This window comes from Heterocephalus glaber, unplaced genomic scaffold, assembly GCF_053883595.1.
Source record: "Heterocephalus glaber isolate CG9 unplaced genomic scaffold, H.glaber_assembly_v1.0 deba00001615, whole genome shotgun sequence".
Classification (NCBI taxonomy): Eukaryota; Metazoa; Chordata; class Mammalia; order Rodentia; family Bathyergidae; genus Heterocephalus; species Heterocephalus glaber.
The window spans coordinates 442809-464902 of record NW_028258386.1 but is presented as its reverse complement, the minus strand read 5'-3'; the positions used below and the strand labels follow the sequence as shown (position 1 = coordinate 464902).

At 55.0% G+C, this 22094-nt stretch overlaps 1 protein-coding gene across 1 annotated transcript in view; it reads right to left on the bottom strand.

Moving 5' to 3' along the window:
• The window catches only part of Grip2 (glutamate receptor interacting protein 2), a 49002-nt gene extending 45569 nt beyond the window's left edge, over positions 1-3433 (bottom strand). Inside the window, exon 1 of the mRNA XM_004870484.4 lies at positions 3009-3433. Coding sequence (XP_004870541.2) covers positions 3009-3063 — 55 coding nt within the window. The 5' untranslated portion in view covers positions 3064-3433. The remainder of the gene's footprint in view (positions 1-3008) is intronic.
• Positions 3434-22094: the final 18661 nt, after the last annotated feature.

The following is a 22094-nucleotide window of genomic DNA, read 5'->3' as shown; positions in this document are numbered from 1 at the left end:
GATGCTGCTCTGTCAGACACACACACACACACACACACACACACACACATGCAAGTACACACAGGCGCCTTGGGGCACGAGCGCTCCTTATCCTCCGGCATTTGGCATGCCTGCCCGGGCCATTTGTAACCTGGCCTGCGATTCTGATGGAGAGAGGAGCAGCGCTGCGGACAGCCAATCAAATCCCGCCCTCCGTCTTCCCGCTGTCTCCTTGGTAACCGGCATGGGGACACACCAGCTAGCCGGGTACCATAGGGACACACGCGCGCGCGCGCACACTTGCACACACTTGCACACACTTGCCCTCCTAACCGGCCCTGTTTCAAACACCTGCCCTCACCGGTCAGCACCGCGGACAGCGCCCATCACTCCTGTCGCTCTGGCCTGGGTCGCCTCTCCCTGGACAACACACAGCCCATGGATCACCACCATGCTTCTCTTCTAGGGCAGCCCAAGCCCTCGGCCAAGTCCTGGTGGGGCTCCTTTCAGAGTCTTGCCGCCAAGGGCCATCTTGCCTCTTGTGGCCTGGACTCTCCTCCACAGCCCTGCCCCACAGGCCCCTGCAGACCTGAACTTCTCTTCCCTGGCTTCTCATTTCTAGACTAGTTCCGATGTCACCTCGAGAGGCCTTCCCTGACTACTAGAAACCCCGTGTGGAGAAACCCTCCCGGCACTTCTCACCAACACATGTTACTTGTTCCCCCCTCCACAAAATGAACTCTTCCAACAGGGTCCACATCTTGTCCACATCTGAACCCCTAGCAACTGGCCAAGGATCCAGTAAATAACTGTTGAATCCATGAAAAGTCCTTTCCCCCTTGCTGCTCTGCATGCCATCTTTCTGCTCAGAGGGGACTCAGTGACTTCTGTGAGCCCCACTGGCTAACATCCCAGGAGTCCACTGCCCAGCAGGCTGGACAGGATGGGGGAAAGCAGATTCTGCCGGGAACCAAGCTCCTCACCCAGGGGGCCAGGTGCCACCTCCTCCAAGCAGCCCCCTGTAGGAATCTCACCACTCCCAACCCTGTGTTCCCCAGCCCTGGGCACCCTGAACTCTTGCTATCCATGGGCCTGGGAGCAGTGTGGCCTAAAGGCTGGAGTTCACCTTTCTGCTGCCCATAGACACCAACCAGATTCTGGGGTGGGGGGTCCCCATGAAGCGTGTGCTGCAATGAGCAGAAGAACACACCCACTCTCCGTAGGAACACAAAGGCCAAGCTTCCCCAGAGCACAGTCGTGTGGTCACACCCACCCCCCAATCACCATGAAACAAGACCCCAGGGCCCCATAGCCCCAGGCGTCTGTCCTTGGGGGACCCACCTACTACTCCAGGCTCTGGACACTGTGGAGTGGTCTGCACTGGTCTGGGTGTGTCTGTGGCAGCACAACCTGGGAACTGGCCTGGCCCTGAGCCCCCCAAATCTGAATAAAGCAGATCTAACGGCCAAGAGCAGGAGGGGAGTTGGACTCGATGAGCACCCACTGTGCACTGGCTGCCCAGGACCTCAGCACAGACCTGAGGGCAGTGCTCCAGCTTCATGGTCCAAGGCCACCTGGTGGGCACCGAGGGGCTGGGGTGCACGGGAGCCTGGTCTCTAGCCATTCATGGTCGAGTTTGGGGCGCCACCTGGACTCCATCTCAGAGATGCTCCCACAAGACCCAGCCCAGGGAACTGATTTCCCTGTGGCCCAGAGAAAGTGGAGGTTTTGTCTTTTCAACCAGTAATTTCCTGCCAGTGTGGGTGGATGTGCCAGCCCTTTCTGATTTAGTGCTGGGCTCAAGGAGCAATACCAACTCAGATTTTCCAAGAAAAACTCAAACTCAGAGCGCCTCCTGGCAGCAAGATGTGGCTGGGGATGGACAAAGCAACTGTGGCTGTCATAAGACCCCTGGCCTCATCCATGTCCCACATGGACCTCATGCAGCCCTATGTGCACACTGAACACACCACCCGCGTGCCCCTACACACACGCCTCCCGCACCTACCTCACAGGCCTTGGCACATGCACGTGACCCATCACACACACACACATGCACACTTACGCACACACTCACGCAGTATGGGGGGAGTGCCCTGCGTGACACTGTTGCCAAGGCCTCACCACTTCCTTCCTGGAGCCTTGGAAGGTAGAGAGCGTGGCCAGTGCAGAATTGCCTGGTTTCCTGGAGAGTCACACTCAGGCCGGGGTGGGGAAGGGTATTGGCCAGGCCTGGCTCTGAAGGGATCCCTAGGCCAGACGTCTCTCCAGGCCCCAACTCAAACCCTGGGAGCACCAGGCAGCCAACAGGGGAGCAAGGGCTGCCCCTTGCCCCACCAGGGTCTGGGGCACCCTCAGGACAGCCCCCCCCCCCCCCCCCCCGCCTCAGCCCCAGGAGGTGGCACCAGCCCCTCCCCAGTCCCCTCCCCATACACTGGGTTGGGCTGGAATGGGATCCTTTCTCATTAGACCGGAGACACAGCCTGGGGGACCTGGAGGGAGGGACACAGAGCACTGAGCGCTTTGAGGTCACTCAGGTTCCTTCCATCCCAGCTGTCCACCTGCAGGCTGTGTGACCTTGGGAAAGGGGCTCAGCCTCTCTGAGCAGGTCCTCCTCTGAAAAGTGGAGAGGATGCTGGCGCGTGGATGTGAAGGTTAAAGGCAGAGGCTGAGCTCCGGCCTGGCACCCTGGATGGCCCATGGGTCCCCAGGGTGCAAGAACAGCGAGAGGCTCCGCTGTAGTACCAGCCGGCGACACAGGACAGAGACAGGGACAGCGCTGCGGCAGGACCGGCGAGGGGCGTGGGTGGGAAAGTTGGGTGCGGGCACCCCGGGTTCGGTGCAGGCTGGGTGGAGGGCTCGGGGTCCAGGGTGTAGCCGTCCCGGGTCCTGAGCGCTCAATCCCCACCCCTTCCCGCCCCGCGCGCCTCGGCATCCTCGAGCTGTGCGTCCCCATCCCCCTCCCCGGGGACCCCCGAACCCCCAATTCCCCCGCCGGGATCACAGCATGCCCTATCCCCTGTTCCTACCTTCGTCCGGCAGCCGCTGCAGGCAGAACGCGAGGTTGCGCCGCCAGCCCCGCATTCCCGGTCCCAGTCCCAGCTCGCAGGGGACGGAGCCGGGCGCGGGGCGCAGGGGACGGAGCTGGGGCTGGGGACGGGACCTGGACGGGGACAGAGCCGGGACGAGGATGGGGCGGGGACGGCCAGGTCCGCCCACCGCCCGCCCGCCGCGCCGAAGCAGGCGGTGAATGAGCGCGCGGACGCGGCTGCGGGAACGCGATGCGCGGCCGGGGAGGGACGAGCAGAAGATGAATGGGCCGCAGAGGCAGGAGGGCCGCGGGGCCGAGCCCCCTCCCCGCAGCAGGGCCGGGCCAGGGACGGCACCCCAGCAGGGGAGCGATCTGAAGCTTCAGGACGTGGGGACTCAGAGGGAGCCCCGCGTTAAGCGCTTGTGCCGGTGGGGGCCGGCGCTGGCGGGTGCTCCAACGCGAGGTCCTGGTCCTCAGGGCAGGAGCCTGCGCGGGCAGGGACTCGCTCACTTCCCACAGAATCTTTTTGTAGCTCTTGAAATTTTTGATTATGTGCCTCATCCCCAGGAAAGGTTAACATCTTTAAACAAGTGTATTTTGCTATAGCCCTAAGAAGCGTCTGGCTGGGATGTAGCTCAGGGACTGAGCACTGCCCACCTCCCTTGGAGACTGCCCTGGTTTCCATCCCCAGTGCCTTAAGACAGACACATAAAAGACATGTGGTCCTTAATGAGGGCCACAGCCTGGGTAGGCCCACCTCTGGGCAGGCAGGCCACTTGCAGGGTGACCACCAGAGGGGACATCAGTGACCTTGACCTGGCCCCTGGGTGCTTGGTGTCAGCCTTGTGTCCTGGAAGCTTCCGACTCTCCTCTGCAAAGCAGAGCTCTTGGTGAGTAATGAGCCCATTGAACAGATGCAGTGACTGGGGCCAAGAGGACAAGCTTTGCCCAAGCACACACAACCAGGGGCAGAACTGGTGTTGGATTTCCAGATCGGCTTGTCTCCAAGGCACCCTAGACAGCACTGCTCACACAGCCCACACTTAGCACTTCCTTAGCACTCCCAAGACCCTCTTGGTTCTGTCCCTGCCCTGTATTGACCCTGAATCATGAACCACAAAGCAGGAGGCACAGGCCCAGGCCGGGTGAGGGAGGGCCTGGTGCCATGGCCCACAGAGTGCTGACTCCAGAGCTTGTCTTAATGGCCAGGAGTTCTGACACAGAAGCCAGTGTCCCCGGGCAGCAGAACTGCAGATCGTGCTGCCTGCATCCAGACTGATGACCCACGGAAGGATACCCACGGTGTCAGGCCTGGCACTGCTGCCTGAAGGGACAGGGGAGGACTGGAAACCCCCTGAGGGGCCAGGGCAGAGCACAGTGGGGCCCTCGAGCCTCCAGGACAGGAGAGCGGATGCACACAGGGTGAGAGCTACACACTAAGCCTGGGTGCAGAGAGGCTGTCCCAGCTCCTCAGTGCCTGAGGCCTCCGCTGGAGGACTCAAGTGTGGGATGGGAGAGTGCAGTGGCCAAGGCCTGGAGCCCTGGCACCTGTCTTCCTGAGCCCTTCCCTTGGCATCCACACATAGCCTGGGCTTCCTCACAACATGGCAGCTGGGAGACAATTCAGCCTCCTCCATGGGGCTCAGGCTCCTGCAGCATGGGCTGAGAGCCTCATTCCTTGTATGGCTCGGCCTCGGAAGTCAGCTTGCATCATTGTTTCTGGCCTCCTCTATGGGGCAAAGTAGTCATGAGCTGCAAACATTCCAGGGTGGCAGTCTTCACTTGTCATGGGAGAGGATTTGCCATTTTATATTTTGTTTTACTTAGTTTTTAAGACAGGGTCTTGCTATGTAGTTCAGGCTGGCCTTGAACTCACTATGTAGCCCAGTCTAGCCTCAAACTCACAGCAATCCTCCTGCCTCAGCCTCCCAAATTCTAGGATTACAGGTGTGTGCTACCACTCCTGGCTTTCACTGGTGCAGTGGACCTTCAAGTTATGACTAGCCTGACATACGAATAACTTGGGTTAATTAGGTTAATGGAAGATTCATCTGCCTCTTGTTATCTATAATATGCACCCCGGTAAACATCCAAATCTCAGTTGCATTGATTTACAACCAAACCTTCCTCAAGAACTGACTGAGTTCATAAGTCAAGGGTCTACTATATTTTAGATACTTGGGGGGGGGCAGTGAGTGAAAGGGGAAAGGGAGTAGGAGTAATAGGAAGTAGTATTGATTATAGGAGAAGTAACAGGAAGTACTATTGATGACAGGAGAAGTAATAGGAAGTAGTATTGATGGCAGGAGGAGAAGTAAAGCAAAGGTAACAGGAGGAGTCAGGAGAAAACATTCACTAGAAGTGGTAAAAGTGGAAATAGGAAAAGGAGAAATAATGGTAAAGGTGATGTCAAGAATGGTGACAAGAAAAATCACAGTAGAGAAACAGGAAGAACTGTGGCAGGAGTGGGAGGAATAAAACAGGAGACAGGATGATACGGTAGGAAGAGTAAGAGGAGAAGAGACAATGGGAGACCAATATATGGGATTGGATGTGTTAGTCAGCTTTCTGCTGCTGTAGCAAATGCCTGAGAGCAGTAACTTATAAAGAGAGAAGGTTTACCTTGGCTCTCAGGCAGGAGTTGTAGTCCATGATGAGTTGGCCCCGTTGCTTTTATCCCTGTGCTGAGGCTGTGCCTGGTGGTAGGAACCCTTGTGTTATGGTTGACATCTAGATGTACCCTGAAAGCCTCCTGTATTCAGAGGTGGGGCCTTTGGAGGAGGACTGGGCGGTGGGACCTGTAGCTAAATGTGCTGTTGGGGGTGGGGCCTGGTAAGATGGGGCAGTCACTGGGGCCGGGAAAGATGCATCTCCCTCCCTCCCCTTGCTGCTTCCTGGTCGCATGAGGTGAGCAGCTCTCCTCCTCCAGGTCCTTCCACCATGTCTTTCTGCCTGGAGCGAGCCAGCCATGAGACATCAAAACCATGAGCCAAAATAAAGCTCTCTTCCTTTAGGTCACAGGTGTTGGGTGTTGTGTCCCAGTGACTAGAAAGTGACAACAGCAGCCTGGCAGAGGAAAACCACTCACTTCATGGCTGGGAAGGAAGAGAGAAAGGGTGGGCCAGGACCCACTGTCCCTTCCCAGGGCACAGGGCACATCCCCAGGAACATAAGGACCTCTCACTAAGCCCTGTCTCCTAAAGGGTCCCCATTGCCCTGTGGGGCCAAGCAGTTAACATAGGGGTCTCTGGGGCCATCTCGACTCAAAGGCTCTAAGATTCATGCGGTCCTGACACATGGTGCTTCCTCTTGGGGGCTTTGGTTACGGTGGTGCAGAAACCGAGACTGACTCTCCCCCAGGTCAGCAGATGCGCTGAGCTCTGGGTGGCCCTGACTGCAGATGTTGGGCTTCGCACGTGCTGCACAGGGCTGGGTGTGTGGTGGTCTGGGCAGGTTCAGGGCACTTTTGGCTCTGGATGTGCTTCTCTCCCAGTGGGTGCATCTGGACCACAGCCCCTTTAGGGACCGAGGTGCATTTGTAAGAACTGTCACAGGTGGGCAGGAAGATCTGTAAGTAGGACGGGGGAAGTGCACCAGTCACTAGGACAAGACAGGAAGGAGGAAGGACAACAGGTGCCAGCTGTCCAGCCTCAAGGCCGCCTCCAGCTATGTAACCCTAGTGACTTTCTGACCTGAGCTCAGTGCCCCTGTCTGCAAGGTGGGGAAGGTGGTGCTAACACCCCAAGTGGGGCAGCCACTGCGGGGCCAGGGGAGAACAGGCCGAGCCCATGTCTGCTTCAGTGGTGGCCCCGTGTGACCAGCCCACCTCACCCTGGGGTTGGAGCTCATCTATGTGTGGCCTGGGAGGCTGGCAGGGGCCATGAGACCTGGTGCCCACATGAGCCAGACCAGAGCAGGGACCATACTCAGCCAGGTCACAGGACACGGTGAGCAGCCTCGGGCTCCCAGGGCACTTGAGAGACAGGGCCAGTGCCCTGGAACTTTGGAAGGCGCTGTTACTAGGTATCTTTTGTTGTTTAATCTATGAAATCAAAGTGAAGAATTCTACTGGTATTTATTTATTTATTTTTTTGGTACCAGGGATTGAACTTGGGACCTGGTGCTTTCGAGGCAGGCAGTGGAACCAATGAGGTAAATCCTCAGCCCCTCTACTGGCATTTAATGTATGGCTCAATGGTGTATAAGTATCTAAGCAGCATTTGGAAACACATCTTATTCTGGAGAGAAGGGCAGTGCCCCACATCCTGCTGTCACCTCCAGGTCAGCCCCAGGGACTGCACACCAGCTTCTGTCCTCCCACTGCTAGTGGTCACCAGGTGCCCCAGGTCCTGTCATGGGAGACTGTGCAGCTGCTGCTGCCTGGAATAGGCCAGGCATCACATGAGGACTGCACTGAGGCCACCATTAGCCTTCCTGTCACCAGCTCTGGTCGCACACCCGTGTCTCACTCAGAGACCCTCCTGTCCCTGCCTACCCTCTCTGAGGCCACCTCATGGGTTACTCACAGAGACCCCACACCCCAAGTGCAGGGCCTTCAGGCATGGACTCCTTCAGGGTGACAGCAATTCCTGAGGCTCACTTCTTAGTAGGAATGGTGGAAGGTGGGTATGAGGGGAAAGACACGTTCAGATGCCACAGGGAATGGCCAGCCTGAGATTCCACAGGCAGGGATGGTGTTCTTTAAAATGAAGGTAAAATAGGGCCGGGGATTTAGCTCAGTGGTTTCGCTGCCTGCTGTGCAAGTGCAAGGACCCGAGTTCAATCCCCAGTACCAAAAAAAAAAAAAAAAAGATGAAGGTAGAATAAAAACAGCTGGACAAATGAATGTTCCTCATAGCCCCACAGTAACAGAAAGGATGGGGAGTTTCCAGGCAGAGGGTAAACAATCCCGGATGGAAATGTGAATGTACAGGAAGGAATGGAGAGTAAATTTGGGTTAAATTGAAATGAAACTTGGCTCACAAAAGCTATAATAATGTCTTCCGGGGTTTGAACATTGCATGGTTAAAATGCATGACAACAGCAGGAAAGCCAGTGTGGGTGGAGCTGAAATCATCAGAGTCCACATTGTCTCCAGCATGACATGAGCACCCACTTGCAGGGCCTGGAATGGGTCGGAGACGCTGCTATGATATTAAAGCAACCACCGAACAATCGACAGTGTAGGCGACAAACCAAGGGGGAGTGGAACAATAAAAGGTGCTTCTTGATTACTCCAAGATTAGGGAAGGATAACGGAAACTAAACAAAAAAAGGTAGAACAGAAAAAATAGTAAGATGGTAATTGTAAAATAGAATCAAGGCTGTAAGTATTTTTATCTTATTATTATTATTTTTGCAGCACTGGGGATCCAACCCAGGGCTGTGTGCACACTCAGCAAGTTCTCCACCATTGAGGCACACCCTCAATAAATGTTTTCAAAGTATAGTACCAAGTTCGGGGAATGTGCCCAACCCAAGGCACACATGTCACTGAGGCTGAGCTCCTGCCCCCGTACAGTTTAAGGAGAGATTTAAAGGAGAGAGACAGACTTCAGTCAGATCCTGTTGGAATTGGAGGGAGGCCTCATGATACAGGAGGCATTTGCCGGGCCTTTCGCCATGGGAAAGACTTCTGCAGGAGGTGGAGCAGCCCCACAAGAAGCAGAGGCAGGAGGGTCCCTGAGTACCCAAGGGACAGAACAGTTGGAAGGAGTGGAACATTTGTGTGTGCAAAGCAGAGGACAGCAAGATGAAAACCAGCAAGGAGACGTCTTCAATGCTGGCCCAAGGGATACTACACCTCGTAGGAGGAGCTCCAGAGTTCATCCATCAACCCTCCAGCTCTGCAGAGGAGTAGACCAAGACTTGGAGCCCAAAAGAGCACCTTTTAGTATACACAGCACAACAGATTTGAGACAAAAACTTCACCTATCCCAAGAGGTTTATGAGCCATCACCCCAAGTTTGGGACAATCTACCCACTGCAGTCCAGGTTCAGGCCAAGCCCCTCCTGGCCGAGTATGTGGAAGGGTCCACGGCTAACATGCACTTCTTCCCTTGTTGCTGGATGATGGCCACCTTGCACCATGTTGCCTGTACATGCCTCCTTTTCCTCGTTCATCACCATGGCCCTGCCTGTCCTTGCGTGGATGTCACATGGCCCCTCATTGACCTCCTGCCTCCTCTCCAAGAGCACGGATTAGGGACAGAGCATCCTGCATGTGGCCAAACCTGAGACAGTCCGCAGAGAGGGGCAGGCAGCCTGTCCAGGCACTGAGCGGGACCTGGGCAGCAGGAGAACCAGGTGCCCTTGGCTTGCTTGCATCTGTGTCCTGTGTCCCAGTCCCTGGGCTAGTGGGGAAGAAGGGAAGCTGCACGGACCTGCCAGGTAAAGGCCAACCCAGGCCAGCTACAGGAGCTGACCCAGACATGGGAATAAGTCCTAATCATCATTGTAGGTCTGAGGCTAGCAGCTGCTTGTTATGCAGCAGCATTGTCAAGCCAGGTGACTGACACAGAAGGGAGGAAAACAGAGCCAGTCTGAAGGCAGCATCCCAGAACCTTTGGGCTGTTTCCACATGATGGTGTGAGCAGAGTACTGGGAGGATGTGGGGTTGCTTGGCAGTCAGGCTGCCCGAAAACGTGAGCAGGAAGGCACAGGGTCAGAGGCTGATGAGGGCAGGGGTGGTGGAGACACAGGCAGCCACCAAAGGCTCTGGATTCAGGAGCAGGATGTGGCTAGTGTGGCATCTCGGAACGTTGTCACCACCAATGCACTTTGTTTTGGAAGCAAAACATTTACACCAATGCACTTTTGTCCCATCCATTCCCACAGAGATGGGTGCTTCCTGCTCCACCAGCTGCTGGAAGGCCAATCTGTCTGAGAATGCAGAGGCTCTGACTGGTGGGAACCCTGTGCCTGGGCCTCCTTGTGTACCTATAGCTCTGTGATCTTTAGATGGCTCCAGTTCTTTGATGTCAAACGACTCTAAGAAGGGGTGTTGCTTTTGTTCCCTATTTGTGAGTGAGGACACTGAGGGATGAGATAGGCAACTTGTCCAAAGAAGTGGCAGAACCAGGCCTCCCACATAGCTGGGCCCGAATCCTGGGTTCAGAGAAATGGTTTGTTGAATGAATCAATGACCTTGCCCGCAGGGCAACTTGGGAAACTCACAGGGAAACTTGGATTCTAGTACTGATTGCATTGCCTCCAAAGCCTGGTCATTGAAATACAATCTGAAATGGACTCAGCAGGCACCCTCAGGACATCCTGGCTCTGGCCCTCACATGCAGGCTTCACCGGCCCCATCTTCTTGGGGCACAGATGTTCACTGCTGTACCTGGGGAGCAGGCATCCCTTCTGGCCACCAGCAGCTGCCAGGCCCCAGCCCCTGCCACCTCAGACCCATGGGGGAGCAGGGTTCATAGACAAGTCAGGGCACTGAGATACCATGGGGCACAGACAGGGTCGTCCCCGGGTGTCCAACAGCTAGGCCCCTCAATCGCCCACCCCCTCAGTGGTGAGGACAGCAAGTTAGTTTCCAGGATCCTGTCTTTCTGCCAGATCCACCAGCAGGAGCCAGAACCTGGGCTCAGACTCAGGGCTGCAGATCTTGAAACTCAGAAGGCCCCAAAGTGGGGAATCAATAATATTTGAAACTCAAAGGCTCTGCTTTTGAAATCAAAATGTCCAGACTTCCAAAACTCAAAGCTCCCCCGTTCTCACTGCCGAGAGAGATCCCGTTTCTCATTCCTGCCTGGAATGATGAAGCCAGGGGCCAGGCCTGGTGAGGGCAGAGGTCCCAGGAAAGGTATTCATGTGCCGTGCATCAGGAATTATCTAGGAAGAAAGCTTCTACAAAACTCTCGCCTCCTAAGAACCAACCTGACCTTGGTTAACTCACCAGTTCTGTTGGCCTGGAAACCCGATGAAGGTCAAATCTGTCCATAGACAATGTGGCCTAGTGGGAAAGGCACCCTGGTTGGAGAATTGGCTCCTGACCTGGAGGCCATGCATGAATTACAAATGTCCCTGGGAAGCCACCCTAGCAAGATGGTTCTGTGGCTGGGCAGGTCTCCGGCAGGACCCTGAGGGCCCTGTGTGTGGCACTGGTGGATGGGAGACACTGGCCCTTGGGGACATGACTCTCAGCCCCATCCCGAGGTGCGTGTTGCTGGGACCCAGGTGTCACCTGGTGCCCAGACAGGACCAGTTCCGGGCTGCAGTGGGGACTCCGGAGGGTGGGAAGGACCTGGTGCTGCTCTCAAGCAGGCTTGGTCCTGGGCTGTCCCGAGGGACACTTGCATCCTTATGGCCAGGTGTGGATTTCACTTTTTAGTTGAACTGGAAGAAGTCCTGGTGATGCCCTTGTTGGTGCAGCATCTCAAAGCGGGGGAGTGAGTGCCTGCTCCTCGCTCGGAGTCCTGCACAGGGGACAGGAGCTCTCAGCACTGCCAGTGGGGGGTGGCTCACGATGGGGAGACCAAGACTCCCAAGACAGAGATTCACCTGGGTCACACAGAGCCTGGATTGGAACCCGAGCTTGCCTGGGAGGCTCCCATTCCATCACAGGCTAAGCAGCCCTTCTCTGATATTCATGGGACCAGACATTTCCAACTTGGGATGTTTTCTATTTTGCAATATTTGCATAGACATAATGAGATACTGTGGAGACAGGACCCAATTCTAATCAAAATCCATTGTTGCACATATTCCTCATTCATAGAGACTGAAGATCATTATATCCAGTGTTTTTAGTAATTTTGTGAATAAAACAAAGTTTCACAGTGTGGAAATTTCCACTTGCTGTGTCCTATTGGTGCTGGAAGGTTTTGAATTCTGGAGTGTTCTGGATTTTGGATCTTCAGCTTGGGGACACTCACCCCACACTGGCAGTGCCGGATGTGATCCGGGAGACCATGTGTGGTGCCCCAGACCTCTGTCCCTCCCTGAATAAACAGACACAACACTGCCCCAGGGTGGCTGGAGGCTCAAGTTCACCTGGGTTCTGATGCCAGGCAGTCAGGCACAGCGGCATCCAAACCTCCCCTGAGCCCACCCCAGTTGCTGCCAGCCCGGGGGCCATGCCATCTGACAGCAGCTTCTCAGCACTGCTGGCCATGCAGCAGATGTCCCTCGCCCCCAGGGCTGCATTTCCAGGGCATAGATGATCCCTGGGCACAGCTGGGGCAGAGGTCTCAGCTGTGTCCATAGCCAAACCTGACCGGCTACAGGAAGATGACCACCAGCATCCCTGATTGCCCCTGGCGAGTGTAAGCAGACATTCCATGGAATTCTAGAGCATTCCATGAGCACCCACCACTCGTGGGCATCGTGGGGGCCTCTGCCTGTAGCCGCATAGAGTCCTTACCCACCAGTCTCATTCTAGGTTGGCAGACCAACCTAATCAAGTCAACATGTGATTCTAAAATATAAATGCAAATACACTGAACATACAGTTTTAAAGGCCAATAAATGTTACAGTGCAAATAGCAAGGTGATATGCCAACCAGGAAAGGAGCTGACTGTCAACTATTGCTGTCATTGCCCACACGCCTCACACTCTTAGTGTTCCTCTGAGGATCTGGCTTTGCCTTCCACCTGTCCAGTGATTCAGGCTGGATGAATTCAGGGAGTTTAGGGCAGCCACAAGCCCCTAGCCAATCAGAGCATCCCTCTCCTTGACCACACTGATGACTGGTCAGACATGCATGTGACCTAAATCTGGCCAATGAGATTCAACTCTGGGACTTTTGTAGAGAACAGGAAGAAGGAAGTTGTCACTTCACTGGGCTTTCTAACCTGGAAGGTCAAAGCCCTGTACCTGCTGGGGACCTGGGGAGAGCACATCTAAGCCTGGGCCTCAAAGAGTTCTCCCTAGGTAGCTTCCTGGCAAGGCCCTTTGAGACCCTGGATCCCACTGCACCTGAAGCCAGATGCCCTTGGCTTTCTGTTGTCTGCATGTTTGGCTCCAGTCTTTGAGTTTGTTTTCCCACCACACATATTTTTGAGTGGCCTATTGCAGGACAAAGGGTCTGGGGTGTCCCTGTGAGGTGCACCTCGCACCAGCACTGCACAGCAAGCCCTGTGAGCTGCGTGAAGAGCCATGGCCAAGGCATCGGAGGTCTTGGAGAACTTGGGGAAGGGGAGGTGCCGTCATCCTGCACAGGTAGGAGAGGATTGGTGAGGGAGACTGTCCTGGGGCAAGGGGGCTCCTCAGCCACACTTAACACCTTAACCCTTGACGCTTGCATCTCACTGCCATAGGAGTCGATGCCCATCGCTGCCAGTTCCAACCAGACTGGCACAAAGACTAGAGGGAGGAGAAGGAAGGAGAAAAGGACCCAGGATGCACTCAGAGTCACAGAGCTGAGGTCAGCCCAGGCCATGCAGCCAAACAGGGTCACAGGGTCAGAGTTAGGAGATGGTCTGGGCACCCATGCTGGCACTGCTGAATGTCACTGGAGAGCTGTGGGGTCTACAAGGAGGGTTCCTGAGGAGCTGCTGAGGTGCTCCAGGGAGCTCCAGTGTAGATGGGCCCACAGGGCGCCTTCTACAGGACGAGGAGGGCCATGCAAGCCAGCCATGTGCAGTTGCTCGGGCCTTGACTGTCTTGGGTCCTCAATCCTGTTTTTGTCTCCAAGTGGACCTTGGAGGAACCATCACAGTGCCCAAAGCCCACAGGGTGGCATCAAAACCATGATGCAAATGAAATAATAATGAATCCTGAGTGGAATCACTCTGGAGGTTCAGGGTATTCCCCAGCGTATGCACCCCCAGGGATGGCAGCCTCCTCAGAGGCAGGTGCTCAGCATGGTTTCCTGGATGCTCATTTCAGACCCCAAAGCTGTGGGACACTCACCCTCTTGTCTGGCCTGCTGGGGTTCAGCTGTCAGGAATAGGAACTTCCTGTGGTTTTGGGGACCCAGCTCCCCCATTTCCCTCTGCCCTCAGGCCCCTCCCTCCAGGAATTTCTCCTCTCCTTTCTGTCCCAAGGAAGGGGGCAGAAGTAGAGTCTATGCAGGTCCTGCTTTCTCCTGCCCATGGCTCTGAATCAGTTAAACTTGGCTGCCATTGTGCTGGATGCCAGGCTCATGCAGGGCACGGCCCCGAGCTTCCCTATAACACTGTGAACACTTCTGGTTGAGGTCAAAAGGTTTAAGGCTGTGTGGGTGGAGAGGAGCTTTCTACAGGAGATATTGTGAAATCTCTGTGATCCCAGTGAGGCCTGGCTCACTCCACTGCCATCGGCCCCGGCTCCCCTTGGCCACCTGCAGGAGAAAAGCCAGCCTTGCAGCCTGGCAGTCAATGGTCCCTCTGTCATTTTCAGCACCATGGCCATCCTGAAGGGCTCCCAGCTCCCACCTTTGGGCTCTATCATCCTATTGCCTCTGTCTCAAGTACCAACAAACTTCTATTCATCCCTCAAAGCCCAGGTCAGAGGTCCCCTCTTCAGAAGTCCTCCCAGATCCTGAGCTAGCCTCTTACCCATGCCTTCTTTGTGTCTTGTACACACCTTGCACAAAGTTTGAACTCTTGGTAGCCATTAGTTTAGGACAAAACAGAAGGAGGAGGACTCACTGTTTCATGGCAAGCTAGCTGCAGCACAGCTGGAACAAGGGGCTAAACTGTGCTGCTGCGCGTGCTTCCACTGGCCCTGCCTTCTTTGGTGGCTTCTCTCACAGGTGCCCTAAACCCCTTAGAGGCACCAGTCTTCGTGGAGGAACAGGACGGGCTATTGGGAACTAGGTGTCCCAGGCTCACTGCCAGGTGCTCAGGCAGGTCCACCTGAGCACCATGGTCCCATTGAGGCCAGGCTGTGCAGGCTGTTTCTGCTCTGGTATTCCTGCCACCCTTCTTTCCATGGTCCTTGGTTTTTACCAGTGTTGCACACAGAGGATCATAGAGAAGAAATGGGAACTCCCAAGATGAGTGCCTGTGGTCGGGAGACAACACAGGCTCATAGTTTTCATTGCTTCTGAGAAATCAGGGTAAGATATTCTGATGCACAAAGGGAGACACAGCGGTGCAGCCCCCATCCCATGACTGTTCGAGCCCCTGAAGCCACAGCCCTCAGCCCTGTGAGACACAGAGCAGGAGTCCAGGTCAGGCTCCACCCTGCCCCTTGCAGCCTGTACCTTGGGCACCTTGTTTCTGTGAGCCTCGGTTTCTTATCTTTAACACAGGAATCATGCCATATTTACCTCTGGCAGAAAGCGAAGAAAGCTGTGAACTGATGAAAAATAAATCAGATGGATGGTGCCTTTCCTTTTGGCAGACTTTTCACTGGGTTTCTTGAATTTGAGGAGTCTACTCTCTTTTCCTCTTTCTCTGGTGACATTGTTTTCTCAGGAAGCTTCCATGACAGCCAAGGGCTCTGGGTTGTAGTGTAGCTCAGTGGCAGAGTGTGTGCTTGGCATGTGAGAGCCCTGGGGTTCACCCCCAGGTCTGCCAAAAAAAAAATTAAACTGTCTCAGTGAGGGTGGGCAGAGCCCAAGGCCCCTCACCATGCTGGTCAGGACCAGAGGAAGGATTCCCACTTCCGGAGTCCCACCGAGTGTGAGTCCACCTACGCCAATATCAATTCATGACCTCACAAAGGTGCCCCGTGCCTGGGAGAGAGGTACGCATGGGCTTGGCATCAGGATGTCCTGTTCTGTTGGGAGCATTTCTACACAAATTCTGGGGAAAATTACTTCATAATTAAAGTATGACTATAGCTGTCTAAAGCTCCATGTCACCTTGCCGGAGAGCCGGCTATGGCATGTGGAAACATAACTCTGCCTCCAGTCACAGCTGAGGCCTCAAGGGTCCCGTGACGCTGTGGCACTCAATGGCAAGATGGCATCGACTGAAGACGTCCTGGTTCTTTGAGAACTGAGGAGTAAAATAAAAGAGAAAGGTTCACCTGGGGAGGGAGTAATTCCTTGTCAAACTAACTCATCCCACCCACCATTGTAAGAATGCTGTCTGTACAGTCCTCCTCAACAGAAGATCCTCATGACTTAAGATCTTCATCCACTCCTCATGTATTTTGACCGCCACCCCCTAAGTCACCCGATACTCCCTCCAGTTATTGTGTGTACCCAATAAATGATGGCTAGCTCGGAGAGTCCTTGTCTTTGTCCACTCTGAGGCACTGACCTCCCAGGCCCCCATATACTTTGATATTACACAAGTCTCTTGTCTTTTTTCTCTTTAGCCCTTGCCTTCCCCCTTGCTAGGTCATCAGAGGATTGATTGCCCTCCAATACTGTCCCCAACATATTTTTATTTTCATCATTTTTATCCTGTTACAGTAAAATCCAAATGTCTTGATGTTCCTTCAGAAATCCTTGGAAGTCTATTTTCTCCCAGTTTCTAGGACAAAAGGGCAAAGAGACCTTATACTCCAAGTTGCTTGCCCCCCAAGAACAACTTTACAAGAGATGTGTTGGTTAGCTACTACTGTAAAGCAAACATGACCATCTCCATGGTTAAAACACACACACACACAATGCTTATGAGACCATGGCTACATGTTGGCTGGGCAGTTCTGCTGTCATAAGTCTGAGGTCAGCTGTGGGTAGAGCAGGTGGCTCTGCACATCTGACCTGGGTTCTCTCCCATGTTGAGGGTTAGGTGGCTCCAAACTGGCCTGGGCCATAAGTTGGGCTCCTGGGCTCACCATCCTCCAGCTGTGGGATCTGGTTTGTTCTCATGGCACATGGTCACTTCTGCGCTGCTCCATTGGCAATGCACCCGGTGGTCCTGAGGAAACAGGGTCCCTCTTACAACAAGGCGGCTGGGAAGTCACTTGCAGAGGGACATGGGCACTCACAGCTCTGCCACCACTTATGTGCCCAGCTCATCTGGCTCTGCCTGGTGGAAGCTGGGCTCATCTTGCCTCTGGGCAGAAGGGAGAGCCAGGAGGAGGAAGGGAGGGGAGACCGGGGTGGGGCAGCCTTGGGTGCCCTCCTTGTCACCCACACTGAGGGCTGGAAGGCCTTGCTCGGGCACCACGTGTTCCAGGCACCCAAGCTAAGCCCTTAGAACTTCACAGATCTAAGACGGTTCCATATATCAGCTCAAAACAGCATCACATTTCATCTGCCACACATGAGGTTTCCTCACACAAGAGAGGAAGAGATGGCTGCTCATTCATTAGAATGCCCTGACCACAGCAGAGTGGGAACAAGGCCAAGCAGAAACCGCCTGGGACCCAGGCCTGGCCACCGCAGCCCCCCCCCATTCCCATGTCCTGGAGACACAGCTGTCTCACCCCCTCCACAAACGCAAGGGACCCACAGCCAGGACCAGGCAGGTGAGGACAGGCACAGCCACCTCCCAATCACTAGGGGAGGAAAAGGCAAAAGATCCCTTAGACTGTCACCTCTTCCTAGCGACTCAGTGCACTTAGGCGGCTTCGGCAGAGGACTAGGACAGAGACTGGTGGTTTATGAGCAGCAGGAATCTGTCTCTCAAGTCTCTGGAGGCTCCATGTCTGCTGATGGCTGCTTCTGGCTCCCAGATGGAGCCTTTGCACTGTGTCCTCTCATGGCAGAAGGGACAAGGTTCTCCCTCGGCCTCTTTTATAAGGGGACTTGCCCCTTCCTGAGGTCCCACCCTCTCCAGGGTGCCCGCCTCCTGCCGCATCATCTTGTAGGGTGAGGGTTTTGGTACACGCATTTGGGGAGACACTCACAGCAGTGTTGAGTTTGGTCAGCAGACAGGCTCTGTGCTGAGGCTGCGCAGGAGGAAGCCAATCTGTCACCGGAGCACTACACACACTAATGAGGCTCCTGAGTGCCTGAGAGTTGGGGTCTGATTTGCTTTTGCTTCTTCTCCAAATCCCCAGGAAGACACTTTTTTATTGGAGCAGCAGGAAACAGCAACTCTTGTGTGCCTCAAGTGCATAGACAGCTCATACCCAGCCTCATAGGTCCTCCATGCAGCTGCACCAATGACCCTGCCAGAAAGGGGGCATCGTGCCCCATGCTGCGGCTGCTGCACAGCTGGTTGTGATGGGCTGGTTAATTTCCTGATAGCTGGCAGCTGTCGCATTGGCACAGATGGTGCATCCCCGACATACCCTGTGCTGCCCATGCTGAGCCACACCTGCAGGAGTGAACATAAGCAGAGAGCAGCAGATGTGTGCGCCTGGGGGCTTCAGTGTACACATCCCACAGAGACAGTGTGGACAACCCATCAGCATGGCACCCTATAGGCTGAATATCCTGGGCTTCAGCCACCCTCCTGTCCCAGCCTCCCAAGTAGCCAGCATGCACATGGTTTTCAGCAGGCATTATCTCTTAAAACAGCTCAGGAAGATGTTAGAATTTATTACAGAGAAAAACCCCAAAAAGGCAGGCTGTGGAGTCAGGGACACCTGGTTTCAGGCCCCAGCTCTATCCTTTAACAAGCTCTGTGGCTGTGGGCCAGCTGCTCAGCCTCTTGGGGCCTCCTTGCTTGGAAACAGGGCTCTCAGAGGTGTCCACTCTCAGATGGTGGGGAAGGAGAGGCTCATGAGCCATAGGCGGGAACAGGAGGAGACTTCTGTCATGAGGCAGCTAAGTCTGGGCTGAAAGCTGGGCCAATTTGTCCTGATACCAGCAGTGCTACTGGAGCTATCCCAGATCTCTGCTTCCTGCCCTAGCTCTGGTGTCTCCACGTGCCCTGGGCGGATCCACAGGTGGCCTGCCCTGCAGATTCCGCCCCTCCACTTGCCAGCATCTTGTCTGAGGGAGAGGCACCATGCTGCTCAGCACTTGCTGACTGCCAGTGACAGAACGTAGAACTCGTTGGTTTGTGTGGTGAGAACTTTCAGAGGAGTATCCCACTCCCAGAGCAATTAGAAACAGGCTGCAATGGGTCACCTGTGCTGGAGCGCACTCTGTGCCTGTCTTCTCCATAGCCTTCAAGCGGGCTCCATTCTTCGACAGGCTTTTCCTCTTAAGCACAAGATGGCTACAGCAGCACCATCTGTCCCAGCTGCCTCAGCAAAACCCTCAGACAGACTGAGCTCACACCTGGGTCAGGTAGGAACCCTGAGGCAGGGTCTCATCTGGAGTAAGCAAGTGGGAGGCTGATTCCGTCTTAGTCATCTTTTGTTTCTGTAAGAAAACACCATGGGGGCCAGGGACTTAGCTCAGTGGTTCCACCGCCTGCCTCTCAGGTGCAAGGACCTGAGTTCGATCCCCTGTACCCAAAAAAAAAAAAGAAAATACCATGGGAGGAAGTACGAGGGCCTCAGGCTGTACCCTCCCACCATGAGACACAGCACACTCATTGACTGTCCCTGTGTCCTCTCCCAAAGCCATGGATATCAGGATGTCATCTCATCCTCATCACCCACAGAGGCCCAGCTCCACACTGTCAGCATCTGGACCCAGGGATATGGCTCCAGCATGCTCCCAGGATGCCTTTATGCCACAGCACTACCTGTGTAGGTCAACTTGCCATTGCTGTGACAAAATTCTGAGGTCAATGACTTGGAAGGAAGAAGCATTTATTTTGGCTCATGGTTTCTGAGATTTCAGTCTGTGGTTGGTCCAGCTGTTTTGGGGCCCATGATGAGGTGAAACCTCATGAGGGGACGGGGTTTGAGGAGCCAGGAAGCAGAGACAGAGACAGAGGCAGAGAGAGATGGGGAGGTCCTATTACAGTTGAAATCTAGAGTCCTCTGAGCCTGGAGCACTCACCGAAGGGTGTCTGGATGGTGATGGGATCCTGGGGTTGCAGCTGACTTCCTCTTAGGAGCTGTGGTCTGGTTGGAGGAGGTGGTCACTGGGGTGTGACCTGGAAGGGTTTATCTCCCTCCTGGCTCCTACCTGGACTTCTGCTCCCATCCACCAAGCCCAGAGCAGCTTCTCCACCACACCCCTGTGCCATGCTGTCCTGCCTCAGAGTTGGCAGACCCTGGACTGAAACCTCTACAAACCACAACCAAATAAACTTCTCCTCCTTTGAGCTGTGGGGTGTTGGGCATTGCATCTCAGGGACAAGAAAGTGACCAGGAGAGGTCATACCATTCCCTTCCAGGGCAGCCCAGTGACCTGCTTCCTCTGGGGGGACCCCAATTCCCCTCACCTGCACCACTTCCCAGGCACCATTAAGCTAGGAACCCAGGAGTGGATTAGTCCACTGAGGGGCCTGCATGGTCCAGACCCTTCCTCAGGCCCTGCCTCGGACACAGCTGACCTGGGGACCAAGCCTTCACTATCTGGGCTTTTGGGGGGTCATCCAGAGCCAGACCCTAACTAACATCGCCAAACAAAAACAAGAGCTCAAAAAGGAGAAAGGACACCGGAGACAACCACAGCCATCAAGTCCATGTGACCCTATATGGTGGCCGGGTAACTCTGGCCTGTGTCTTCTCCAGAGCTCACCAGGGACCAGTATCCTGCCTTGCCCTCTGCTGTCCTCCAGTCAGTCCTGGAAGATGGCACTGGTGCCCAGCCTGGGCAGTGAGGCTCAGCTCCTGAGCAGGGCACTGGCAGTGCAGGGCCATGACCTTGGGTTCCAGTGGAGGACAAGGGGGAATGGCACAAGACACACACTGCCTGCAGCCTGGTCTACAGTCAGGCTGTGTGGGGTCCATGCCCTCTCCTGGCCTCGGTGTTGGGGACAAGCCTGCCTCGGCCACCTGGTGCAGTGATCTTCTCACCCTTCTGATTCTTAAGTCACAGCCTCAATGTCCCCTCGTTGAGACCCCATCCTTGGGTCTGCACCAGGTCCCCCACCCCTCAGACTCCTCTTCCATGGCTGTGAAATGGGCTTAGGTGCTCCCTGGGTGTCTCCAGATACTGTGGGGACCCCACGGCACAGGAGCTCACATTTATGGGGTGCACACTGACTACATGAACTCACGGATGCATGAGACAAAGCAGGAGGACAGCCATGTCCCCATGTGCTGCCGTTCCAAGGATGAACTCTCAGGGAGGAGAGCAGACTCAGGTGCCAACCTCAGAGCCAAAGGCTTCCCTCTTCCTGCTCCCTCTTGTGAGCAGCACCATCCCCCAGCTCTCTCTATCTGCATCCATCAAGACCAGGCAGGAAATTAAAGTGGGCATCAGGGCATCTGCAATAAGCAGCTCAGGCCCAGGACCATGCATGTCAGGAGGAGGAACATGAGGCCCTCACCTCCGTCTCCAAGGAGGGGCTTGATCAAGATGCTGCAGATGAGCTTGATGATTCCAGCTCCAGATACGGGAAGGTAGGACAGTAGGGAGAAGAGGGGAGGAATGGGAACACAGGGCCTGTCCTCTGGGAGGGACAGTGGCCTGCAAGGTCAGCAGCTCCCCATGGCTTCAGTTTCCACATGAGTCAAAACATGTACATTGCTCTGATCTTTACTATTTCTCTTTCCACTGATTTGAGGGTTTCCTACTTCTAGTTTCTTGAAGTATGACATTAACTGTCTCCAAGAGCTCTCTTCTTGTTTGATGTAGGCATTTGTTCCCCAAAAGCCTCACGGCTGGGTGGCAAGGCTCAGTCCAGGAAGTGACCTGAGCTGAACACAGGACTGCAGCACTCAGCTTCGCTGAGGTCACCCTGGAGTGGAGACCCTATCTCTCTGTAAGTGGGGTCCTTCGACAGAGACAGAGTCGAGCACACACCCCCAGCCCAGGAAGGAGACTGAAGGAACCCAAGGAGGCCTGGACTCAGGGCCCTGGGATGCCAGGTTCGTGAGCTCTGGTACCGCCTGCTCTGGAGCATTTGGTTCGGGCATCCTCCTGCTGTTTCTCTGCTTCCCCAACTGTGTGGGTTCCAGTGGCACCTTGAAGAGCTGGGCGTGGTGGTGCATGCCTGTAACCCAGTAAGACTCCACTCCAGCATGGCCAGGTTCCTCACAAGACTCTGCTCTCACTGGAGCCCCTCCCTCAGGTTTGGGAGTTTGGAGAACTGTTCCTTGTGTCCTCTCCCCAGGACAGCACCTTACGGTGGGGTGGCTACCTACTTTCCCAACCTTCCCTGTCTATGAAGGGGCTTCTGGGTCCTCAGCACTGCCGTTCTCCAGCTGTGGCCTCAGGCCCCTGTGGTGGATGGGCAGGGAAAGCCGCACTCCCCACCCTGACTCCCGCACTGCAAGCTCAGCAGAGCC